Below are 12599 nucleotides of genomic sequence, written 5' to 3'. Positions count from 1 at the left end.
TACTGCTATTTTAAAATAGTTAATTCTTGTCTAAAACCTTGCTAAATTACGTGATAAGACATTCAACGTTTAGAATTAAAAAAAAAAACAATAATTTTAATTGCTACTTTTTAATTTCAATAAAAATTTTAACAAAAGCTCTTTGTAATTTTATGTGCAGAAAGTTAATAATGAAACCAATAAGTTCGCAAATAATTTTCTCTCAATGCTAATAATCTGCTTCAATACGTTTTACTGTGAGTTTACCTCAATGATTTTTATAAAAATAAAAATGAAATAAGAATCCATCTTTTTTTAGAAATTAGTTGTTCCCTACCTTTTTGTATCGAGAAAGGTTAATTACGGATGAATCATAATTACGGAAATTTTATTATAATTTTTTTTTTTTTTTTTTGATCAATAAAATTAAGCACAAACCAAATAAAACATTGTAAAAAAAATCATATTATTGCAATCGAGTTAAAGTTTAATTTGAAATCTATTATTATAAAATTAACGTAAAATAGACCAAAAATAGATTTGCAAAATTCAAATACTATTAACACTCTTTTGTACAAAATTTAATTCTGATAAATAATATGCGAAAAAATTTGAGTAAGAATTAATATTGTTTGATAGAAATTAAATTTAAACAAAAAGTACCAAAAATGAAAATACTGGAAGCAGCTAGTGTTGTTTTTGTGCGTATGCTTATGAATATGTGTTGTTTTTCAATATAAATTAATGATGCTAATGTAAAAAGAGGGAAAAAGAAAAACTCGGATATTCAAAAAGAAGAAAGAAAATAGAAGGAAAAAAAGTTGTTGTTTTTTTCCCGTAATTAACCGTTTTATTGAGATTTTTGTTTATTGAGATTATTGTTTACAATTCGCTCAATAAAATACTTTTTTTATAACGAGTTGAATAAATCTCAAATTAAAAAGATGTTTTCTGAAGGATTTATTAATGAAGCAGTTAATAAGGGCATTAGAAATCGTAGAAAGTTTTGAAAATATAGAAACAACTGTGAATAACTCCTCCGATATAACTATTTTCAACATAGTCAAGGCGCAAACAATCGCGTAGGGTGTCCAAATGACAAAATAGGTTATCGCTGATAGTATACATACTCTCAAATATACCTTTTTTAAAGTATCAATAGGTTGGTTTTTTTTATTATGAAAAAATTTACTCTTTTTTTGTCGAAAAACTGCTTTTTTGCAAATGTACGACGACAGAGCTATGACCAATCCAGGAAAAATGTAACAGAAGATAAGTACAGTTAGAATATAAGATAAAGAGTCTAATTGTGACAATTTCCAATCCAATGAACAATTTTTATTATTGAGATCTAGGTCATATTTTGACCAACCGATCACAGGAAACATTGCCCATATAAAGCCGTAGCCATAGCAAACTGATATCAAAGTTGCTTTAGACCATGTCTTGTTACATATTTTTAGGTAAAAATTTCTCCATAATACTGGACATTTTATGGCAGCTGTTCTAATTAAAGAAAGCACAGATAAATGAGTAATACTTGTTATTGCTAGACCAAAAACCGTAAAACTGCTTGTAATGCACAATGGAGTTTTTCTCAGTAAAACTTCATCTAAAGCTGCTAATTCAGGTATTAATCCAATTATAGATTCCAGCAAATTCGCAACTGATATACTGATAATAAATAAATGAGTCAGTTCTTTTTTCTTTACTTTAATCAATATAACATAACACGCTGTCGTGTTTAATACTATTGATGTCACAAGTATTAAGGAAAGAAAAACACTCGAAACTCTTGCATTAATCATCTTGAACAACCTAAAAAGTAATGAAGATAATTTTTAAAAAATTGGTAAATTGGAACTGCATAACAAAAAAATAATATCGAGTTATTTTATTATTCAAACATACTCAAACATTAGGTCGGGTGAATAAAAATAACGTTGACAAAAATTTAAGCAGTTTTGCTTAAATTTTTTATTCACGTAAAGCTGAACAATTACTCAGCGTTTTTGGAGTAAATTGACGGTTTACGTCAATAAAAATTTGAGCGAGTTTGCTAAAATTTTTATTCGCATAAAGCTGAACAATTACTCCAAAAACACTGAGTAAAAGCGATTGCTCTTTTTTTATTCACCTAGCTTATTTTATATGTTGATGTTTGATATTTATTATTTTCTCAGTTTTCTTTTAGGGCTTTTATACAACATTAAAAGGTTCATAATTTTGAATTATTTTTTTATTATATCTTTGAAAGAGTTATGATAAAAGTATTAATTTTTACTTACTTCGATATAAATGCTCCTTAAATGGAAAATTAAATTTTTTTATATAGAAAAAATTTTCAATTTTTATTAAAATTTGATTATTTTTTATATCGTTTAAATGAAAAATTTATTCTTTCAGAAAATATTTACTTTTCACATAAAATACATACAATGATAACTTTAAATAAATTTAAGATGACTTTAAGATAATTTTTTTTCTAATAATTTCTATTTATCAGAAAGTTTTCAAATGTAAATTTATTTAAAAAGAGTGTCTTAGTGACAGTGATACATTAGCTCACAAAAAAAATTTTTTGCAGCCAATATTTACAAAGATTATAGTGCTGACTATTTTTTAATGTATATTTATTATTTTTAATGTATATTTTTTTGTAATAAATAACATCAGGAAGGAAGTAAGTTCTTATAGGTCTTATAAACTTTATATGATATTTTTCGTCTGAAATGTATTACAAATTTTTATTTAACTAAATTTAATTTTTTTATTTGTTAATTTTTTAATTTTTCTAATAATTGACTGCCTGCCCAAACCAAAACTCTCAGTCGATGAAAGTACACTCCCATGGCTGTTTAAACAAGTTCGTTGTATGTACACTCCCATGGCTGTTTAAACAAGTTCGTTTAATCAAACTCGATATAGTTAAATAATAATCTTACTAAAAATTATTAAAGGACATATTTTTAGCCAAAAATATACTTGTCAGAGCAATACTTTATATCTCTTTTATTTCCGATATCCGACCCTATGCCGTCGTCAGACGATAAATTTTAATCATTTAATGCAACATAAAAAGGTGAAAGTAGCACTATCCAGGAGTGAAATTTCACCCGAAATTGAAAAAATATAGCATTATAGCATTAACTTTACACCTTTATAAGATGTAATTGAGAACTTAAAAGTTGTAATTAAGAAAAGTAAGATGTAATAGAGAAATAAAACATGTAAGTTAGAAGTTGCAATATGTAATTAAGAATCGCATCATGTAATTAGGAAATTTTAAATTGTAATTGAGAAATCTAAAATATAACTAAGAAATCGCAATATGTAATTAAAAAAACAAAAGTTGTAATTAAGAAATTGAATATGTAAATGACAATACATTATTTGTAATTGCGAATTTACAATGTAAGCTTAAAGGTCATTATGAAAGATGTTCTTGGACATAATAATAATATCAAATTTAGCATTTGTATGCACCAGCAATACAGTAATACAGTAATGGAATTGAAAGATCGTTGTGTTATTTGTCAATACACTATGAACAGAAAGTCTGTTATTAAATTGAATCTGTGCAAGCATTTATTTCACCAAATTTGTTTACAACCACTTCTGGAACAACCAGAACCATCTCGTCCAATTTGTAGACATGAAGTACATACAACTGAACAAGTTGAAAGAAAATATTATATTTTATTTTCATTGAATGATTGAAGAAGAGTTAATGAATGAGCTGAGCGAAATGATGATTGGGTGACTTTGGCGCAAACTTTAGGTGTCAAATATAAGACAGCATACAATTGGGTCCGCAGCGGAAATTTAAATTTCCTTGGAAGATGTGTAGTTACCACCAAAACCACAAATGCCTTCTTCATCACTTTTTTATTTTATTAATAATATATTACTATTTATTGAAAACCAACCCATATGGCCAGGTAACACAATTAAAAATACAAAGGTAAGGTAAAAAATACAAAGGAAAGGTAAAAAATACAAAGGTCTATATTATAAACTTTTCTCAATTACAACTTTTATCTTTTCAATTACATTATACGATTTCTTATTTACAACTCTCATGTTCTAAACTACATTTTACATTTTTCAATTAATCTTTCATCTTCTAAATTATATCTTACGTTTCTTAATTACAACTTTCAAGTTCCCAATTACATCTTGTAATGTAAAATAAAAACTCTATCGGAAAATAATTATGAAAGATGGCACAAATAAAAGCTCAATTGTTTAGCTTCTTTATTTTATGTTAGCTTCAAAAATTTGAAGGGAGAACGGGCAAGTTATAAGTTATTCCTGCTTTTTAAAACGCGTATTTTTTAAGGAACTGTTGCAAAAAAAATTTTAAGAAACTGTTGCAAAAATAATCCTTTGAATTGATTCAGAGGATTATTTTTGTCACTCTTGTAAACTAACTTTTATTTTCAAACAATGCTTAACGTAAATTTTTATGTATATAAATTTTTAGGTAAATTTTTGCAAGTCTAATATATCCGGAAGACAACTTTGAAATCTAGTTAAAAAAGATGCGAAGTTTTTTCAAGTCTTCTAATCCGATAAGCAATCAAACTTTTTAAAAAGCAACAAATAGTTATTCTCACAATAACTAAATAAAGTTATGCGCTTTTGTTAACATTTTAGATGCGATTTTAATTGCACACTGCTTATAAAGAGTGGCAACAAACGCAAAAGCAACTGTCTTTGAGATAGCGACAAATAAAATAATCAAATTTAGTTTAATGTGTTATTATGATAATTTGACCGGGTCATAAGAATCATTATTAGGACAGTACAAAAGTATTATTCAAACGCCTTGATTAATCGGCCTCGAGTGTGATTTATATATATATTTTTTATCTTTTAATCACTTCATCTTGTTTTAGCCGACTAACTTTAGTTACACTGAAATATTAGTCCACTAATATTAACAAACTAAAAAGTTAGTCGAGCAATTTTAGTTACACTTAAAAGTTAATCGACTAATTTCAGTTACACATTAGTTATGATAGCATTGTATGGGTACACAACTTGCTAAACTTAAAAAAATATTTAGAGTTCAAAAACACGCTAGCAGAATTATATACTAAAAAAAATAGATTTGAGCATGCAAAGCCATTAATGAGGGAACAGAAAATGTTGAATGAGAAAAACAGATTTTAACACACGATCTTCATGTATTATCATTTTAAAAATCTTTCACCTAACAACTTTGAAACAACATTTTAAATAAATCAAAACAAAAACTGTTCTCTAAGATCTAATGAGAGGCTCACATAAACACTGCCTCGTAAGTTAACTAAAAATAAAGAGTACAGTATAACATATCAATGTCCTAAGATATGAAACAGCTTTAAAAATAACCATTTCAATATGGTAAAATCAGTAAACTCATTTAAGTTCCATATAAAAAGAGAAATTTTGAAATCAAATAAAAGCTATGAAATTTAATACACTGATTTTTTTTGTTAAACCTTTTTGTTAAACTTAAAAAAATGTGAATGAAGTGGAATTAAGTGAATTAAGTGGAATATTAAGAAAAAAATCAAAGAAAGAAAAAATATAAATTAGAAAACAGTTAATAAATAGTGATAAATAGTGAATAAAAGGTAGGAACAGAAGAAGTTGAATTAAACAGAAAAACGTAAGAACAAACATCAACGATTTGGTGAGTTTAATTTTGATTTAATTAAATTTTTATTAAAATGAAAGAAACGGCGCTTCATAGAGAGCGACGTCTTGTAAAGGCTCGTGAAAAATATCATTTGAAGCGCAAAAATGAAACTGAGGGAGATAAAGAAGCAAGGCGTGCAAAGCGAAGAGTTTTAAACGAAAATGAGGGTGAAGAATCTTCTCGACTTAGTCGAAAAGCCAAGTCGCAGCGTGATTCTCGTGAGGCTGAAACCAAAGCTCAAAGGAATCGTCGCCTTAAAGAGCAAAATATTCGAACAAAAAAGACTCATGCGGAAAAAATATCGGAAACCGAGAGGGCATCAAAAAGTGTTAAGTATCAATATAAATTTAATTAAAAATTTTACAAATATTCCACTTGTTAATTTCAGACAAATAAAAATGCGTCCAAAAAAGAACAAATACATCAACCGAGAAGAAGACCCAACCAACATTTAAATTAATAAAAAAAAATATGCTCCAAATATTTTTGTTAATTATTATATACAGAATTCAAAATAAATTTTTATTGAATATTAATCATAATCAATAAGTGTAATAATTCAATTTTATCAAGACGAAAAAGTAGAAAATAAAATAAATAAATAAAACTTTTTAAAAATAGCTTTCTATTCAATCGACTAAAAAGTAGAAAATAACTTTTTTCTGTTTCTGGTACTCGTGGAAATCATGTACTTAGTAATAATCACTTTTGTAAAGCCAATACTGGAAGACATTGAAGGCAATTCATGTACGTATGTAAACAAACAAACTCATCGAAGTAAAGGAATAGAAAGTTTGGCGCCTTTAGCTTTATGTACATTTAAAACGAATTTGATTTTGAAAGCATCTGACTTAAAAGGCGCCAAACTTTCTATTCCTTTACTTCGATGAGTTTGTTTGTTTACATACGTACATGAATTGCCTTCAATTTATTCCAGTTTTGGCTTTACAAAAGTGATTATTACTAAGTACATGATTTCCACGAGTACCAGAAACAGAAAAAAGTTATTTTCTACTTTTTAATCAATTGAATAGAAAGCTATTTTTAAAAAGTTTTTTTAATTTATTTTATTATATTTTAACGGAGTTTTATATAACTTTTATAACAATTTTATTTTACTTGAAAAACATGTTAAAAGCCCAAATAGGGGTTCTTTGAAAAGATTGCGACGACTTCGGTCATTCATATATTCTTTGAGTCATTGTCTGTTAATATAAATCGTTTTTTTTATTTTATGTAAACGTTTATATAAATTTGAAAACGTTTCTTTGTATTTTTATTTTTTAATTTTATGAACAGCGAAATTTATATTGAACTTTATAAAAGAATAATAAAAAATGAATTCATCAGAAAATCATTGTCAGAAAAAAACATGGTATAACCCAAAAATCCATCCCATGTTATGAATATGATATAAAAAAAATATGATTTAGCGAAACAAAGTGTGATTTTGGAAAATGACAAAAGAAGTATCAAGCGGGTAACGATTTTCTTTATCGTTAGACGAGTACATGTCTTTAAAACATCAACGTGATTTAAATATAAATTTACACTTATCAACAATGTGTTTGGAGCTTGGGTATCACTTAAAGAAAAGGATCAATTCCTGCAGAGAAAATTGTGGGACTAGTAGAAAAGAAACTGTCAGATTTCAATTTATCAATGGAAAGGCACATCATACCAAGAGTCACTGACGGAGCATTCGTAATAAAAAAACTTGGACGGCTAGGTAGTATTGAACATTAGCTGTGTTATGCCATGAACTTCATTTAGCAGTATGTAATGTTCTTTACAAAAAGTCAAACCTTTTAGACGCAAAAAGTATTGAAGGAAATTCATAATTGCAAGATTTTGACGACAATTTTAGTCATGATTGTAATGATATAATTACATTTGATAAATTTGGACATAATAAAGCTCAACAAGCGTTACATTTACTGATGATTTACAAATTAGTGTAAATGTTTCCTTAATGATTCAAAAGGTTTGAAAAATTGTTTAAATGTTCCGCAAGTCATCTTTTAAAAATAAAGTCTTACACACTTACGTAAAATGTACGTTTCATAAAGAACTTAAGCTAATACTGGTTGTAAAAACAAGGTGAAACAGTCTTGTTGCAATGCTAGAAAGATTTCGTAAAGTAAAAACATGTTAAAAGCAATGGTTGACTTAAAAGAAATTCTCAATATTTTTGAAAAAGAATAACCAATGAAAGTTGGAACAGAAAGGCTTGGCAAAAGTAATTCTACGCAGAAGGTGTTTTTATATTCATCATAGACGATTTGGCGGAGAAAAATAATTTTATTCCTAATAACTGCTTCAATCTGTGCAGCAGAGAATTGAAGAGCGCAGAAATATCAATTTAATTGGCTTACTAATATTTTTACATAACCCCTTCACTTATAAATACAAATCAAATATCAATTCAAAACTAATCTTACCCTCCAAACATGTATTAATACCAAGCAAAAGCAGAAATATAAATTTTACATTAAATTTTTTTTTTGAGACTTAATATATTTTTTTAACGTCAGAACACAAAACAAAAGGGATGAAATAAAAAGAACAACAACACATATCAAACAAAGAAATAAATTTAGAAAGTTACGAAATGCTTTACTTCAATCTTTTCTAAAATTAATATTCTCTTCATTTATGATAGATCAAAATAACTTTTGGGTTGTATATAGGTGTTATTTGAAAAAAGTATTTATTCTGATTTGTTTTGAATGACGGATTTAAAGTTTTTGGAATAACACTTTTATTAATTTTGAACATAAAAATAAGAAAGATAAATAATAATTTGGTAGATATTTAGATTTTATATTAGGGTGTTTAGAGGCTTTCATTGAATATAATTTTGATTGCATGTTTTTGCATAATAAAGAATTTTTTAATTAATTTTTAATAGTACTACACCAAGCATTGTTAGCGTAGTTAAGATAAGTTAATCAAGCGTGTGTTTAATCAAGCGTTAAAAATAAATAAAGGAGTAATATAAGAGTTTTAAACAAATTTAAAAAATTAGGTTATCAAATTTAGGTTTTGCTCGATAAAGTAGGCCAATGCTCCAAGATATTTTACCTTCAATATATTTTATATGACTTCTCCATGTTACATTTTCGTTAATGAGTACTTCCAGAAATTTTAATGATTTTTATTTCGCAATTGTTAATGCAAAGGTTTGGAAGTTTCCATGGAATTTTGTCTTGTTCATGATAGCGATGGAAAAAAGTATATTTTGTTTTAGTTAAATTCAGATATAGTTTGTTTGCTTTAAACAATTCAGCAAGAATAGTAGTTTTGTGTTTACAGTTTTAAATAATATTCTTATATCATTGTGAGCATAAAATAGATTACTATTATCTGTAAACAAGATTGTGTCTAATACGTTATAAGATTTCCTTGGATCATTGATACATATTAGAAATAAGAGCAGTCTTTATATAGATCCTAGTGGTACTCCACAAGGTATATTCATATTGTTAGTTTTTCCGTAATTATGAGAATTATATTGCTGTCTACAGGTAGCTTTTAAACCATTTAAGGTTTGAGTGTTTAATACCGTAGTTTTTTAATTTGGTTAATAAAATATAATGATTTACAGGGTCAAAAGCCTTGCTGAGATAAATAAAAACGCCTAAAGTATATTTATTTTCATCAAAAGATTTAAAAATATCATGAACAAGATGAACAATTTCGTGATCAGTAGAGTGACCTTTTTTGAATTCAAATTGTTTATTATAAAGGATGTTATTATTATCTAAGAAATGGTGATTATTACCTAATTATTATTGTTATTATAGTTAAATTATTATTAGTTTTAATGTCTAAGAAATAGTATAGAAATATTACCTCTCGGAAGGTAAAAGAACAGAGAGAAGAAAAAGAGGTGATTTGATCCAGCAACGAGTACTGGACTGCTAGGAAAGAGGGAAATTCTTTACAAACCTTGTTGTGTCCCAGTGGAATATCCTACTATAAACAGTAGTTAATGCAACCTTGGTTAAAATGCTTAAAAATTGTCTGGATGAATTTTAAATCGGCAAAAAAAAAGCAAATATATTCTTGCGATATGCTACTTGTGTGACAGTTGTGCACGAGTACCGAAAACTGTCAGTACAGAGGTTCCTTATGCAGCACATCTTCGTTGATAATTTTTAAACAAAAAGTAGCAAACATTGTTTTTTACTTTTCAAAACTTGAAAAATTGTTACAGATAGTTGTAAGTATTTAAAAGTATTGACCATTGAAATGAGCTAAACTAAATTAAACTATATTTAAACTGTGATTTTAGATAAAATAAAATAAAAGTAATGCCGAGAACTCGGGATTTAGAAAACTACACATCAGAAATCCTGGTATAGCGGGAAATTAAGATATTAGGAAATTAAGACTTCAAAGTCTTGTTTCCCGATAAATTTTGACATCATAGATCATAATTTTCCGGGAATTTATGATTGGAACGGTAAATTAAAACTCTAAAAAAAGTCGCGATGAAAATGTACCAAGAAGTCATTCTAGTGTCAATCAAAATCAACTTGAGCGCAAATGCTTTTGAAAATAAAATGTTATGTAACTTTTTATTTAAATAAATTAATAATTTTCACAAACAAACACACGAGTGCTGCTTCATGGCGAAAGAAAGAAAACATTTTGATTTTTATGAGATAGAAGAGTACCTTAGAAATAAAACCCTTATACTTTACCTATACGTGATTATGGATGCAAATCAAATTTTCGAAGAGCAACAAAATTCTTTGAAGTAAAAGATGGACATTTATTTTATAAGAAAAGAATGGTTATCAAAGTTAGGAACGTCAAATGAAAATTATCATAAATGTGCATCGAGGCTTTGGAGATTCTGAACACCCCGAAGCAAAGTCCTCCCATAGAAGAAAAAACACTACGTATGACAAGATTGCACAAAGATTTTTTTGCCATAGCATTGCTGCATCAGTGAATATATATATATAGTTGCGAACAGTGCCAAAAAAAAAAGTGACCTAAAGTCTCCTTTTTTTTTTGGCACTGTTCATTGGAAAGTAGAACTGAAGTCAATACCAGTACCATTAAGTGATATGAAATAAGTTGGAGTGGATATCTGTAACCTTATATTGGTTGATGGGTATCGTTATGTCATTGTCTTGATTGACTATTTTTCAAAATGGTTGGTAGCCAAACCGATCAAGAACAAATCAGCACAAATTATTGCTCAATTTTTATACGAGGTAGTGTTGGCATGGGTGCTTCCAAATCCAAATCAATGACCAAGGTTTGGAATTCGTAAATTAGGTATGTAAACAACTACATGAATTAACTGAGTAGAACAGAGAGTTAAGTCTGCTTATTACCCGCAGGGGAATGAATAAATAGAACGTCAAAACCGAAAAATAAAGAACTCTTTGATAAAGGTTTTGGAAGTAAATCCCGAAATGTGGCTGCAAATTATTGAGGGTATTCTTTTCGCTCATCGCGTTAGTCAACATTCTTCTAGCAACTACTCTCCATTTATGCTGTTGTATAACTGGGAGCCAGTTTTGCCAATTGATGAGAATTATAACTTGGACAAAGATATAAGCAATAAACAAGAATACAGAGAAGGAAATACAGATAGAGGGCAGCCATTCAATCTAAAAATTTTCGATGCCATCATTTCATCAGCGATGAAAGTCAGAACAAAAATTGCTATAAAACAACCAAAAATATTAATGCTGCACAGGAAAAAAACAAAAACAAGATTATGATCGTAGATATTCGTCGAAAACAGAAATTAAGGTAAATAAAATTGAGTTATTAAAAAACAACAAATGATTTGATCGGGCTGGCGGGAAGTTTTCACAAAAATAGCTTGGTCCTTTTACTGTTATGAACATCTCTGAAAAAGAAATTACGACTTTAAAAAATGCACCGGGATTGACTTCTAAAAATGATGATAAATTAAAATCAATTTCAAATGAAAAATCTGCAATGTTTTGGAATTGTGCAACATACAAAATTATTGAGATGATTTTGCTTTATCCCGTACAACAACCGGGGAATTTGTTTCCTGGACACAAGAGGCCTACGCAAGTATCAAATCGACATTTCATAAGTGGGCTTGCATAATTAAAGGTAAAGGTCTTGTCTTACTTCAAAAGATATATATTGATACGTGGAAAATTTTTGAAAACCCCACCAATCATAATAACAACAAAAATATTGTAAGTGATTAAAAAAATGGAGATCGTCTTGGCTATTATTGACACCTTTAAAACATTCCTAGTGTACCATAGGTCGAAGCTTCGGGAAAACGAAAGTGTGTCGAATCAATCATCCTCGCAAGTTACGTCTTTATGGCTTATGAATGAGCTCTATGAGCTCGCAGGAAATAGAGAAATCCTGGAAAGTAAAGATGGTTGGTTGAACAATAACCTTATGGACGCAGTACAAAAATCAATTTTTAAGGTTCTTGGTTGTCTTCAAACGTACAAATGGGTAAATTGCCAGAAAAGAAGTCGACATACTTCCCTGTTTCAGTTGGTAGTTGTCATCGGTTATTAGCATTTACTTTAAGTGCCAGGGTTCAAGTGTGCGTTAACCTGCCTAATAACCTAAACATCAATTTCGAAAACATGTTTAAAATCTCTCGTTTAAACTCTTGTGAAGGATGAAAAACTTGAAGTAATATATCTTCCCATTGAAAAACAGATTGATAGTTTTAATTGTGGTTTCTTTAATTTGAGTTCTGCTAGTATTTTGTTGGATGAAAAATCCCCCGTTGATGCTAAGTTTGTTGTTAATGAAATGCGCAATCACTATATGTAATGCTTGACAGATACTCACTTATATCCTTTCCCAACACTAAAATAACCCGTCCATGTTTCAAGCAACAAAACTAAACTTTTCATGTTTTGATTCAAAAATAGATTTTTTATATTTATAATGTGAT

The 12599-nt window shown here is 28.1% G+C and overlaps 1 protein-coding gene across 1 annotated transcript in view; it reads right to left on the bottom strand.

Annotated features, from left to right (window-relative positions):
* Positions 1-566: 566 nt before the first annotated feature.
* LOC100213665 (opsin-3) overlaps positions 567-12599 on the bottom strand; it is a 42792-nt gene continuing 30759 nt past the window's right edge. Inside the window, exon 2 of the mRNA XM_065815249.1 lies at positions 567-1797. Within this exon, the coding sequence (XP_065671321.1) occupies positions 873-1787 (915 nt within the window). The 5' untranslated portion in view covers positions 1788-1797 and the 3' untranslated portion in view covers positions 567-872. The remainder of the gene's footprint in view (positions 1798-12599) is intronic.

The sequence above is a fragment of the Hydra vulgaris genome, chromosome 13 (assembly GCF_038396675.1).
Source record: "Hydra vulgaris chromosome 13, alternate assembly HydraT2T_AEP".
Taxonomy (NCBI): Eukaryota; Metazoa; Cnidaria; class Hydrozoa; order Anthoathecata; family Hydridae; genus Hydra; species Hydra vulgaris.
Note: the sequence above shows the minus strand (reverse complement) of the source record. Positions and strands in the feature narration are given on the sequence as shown.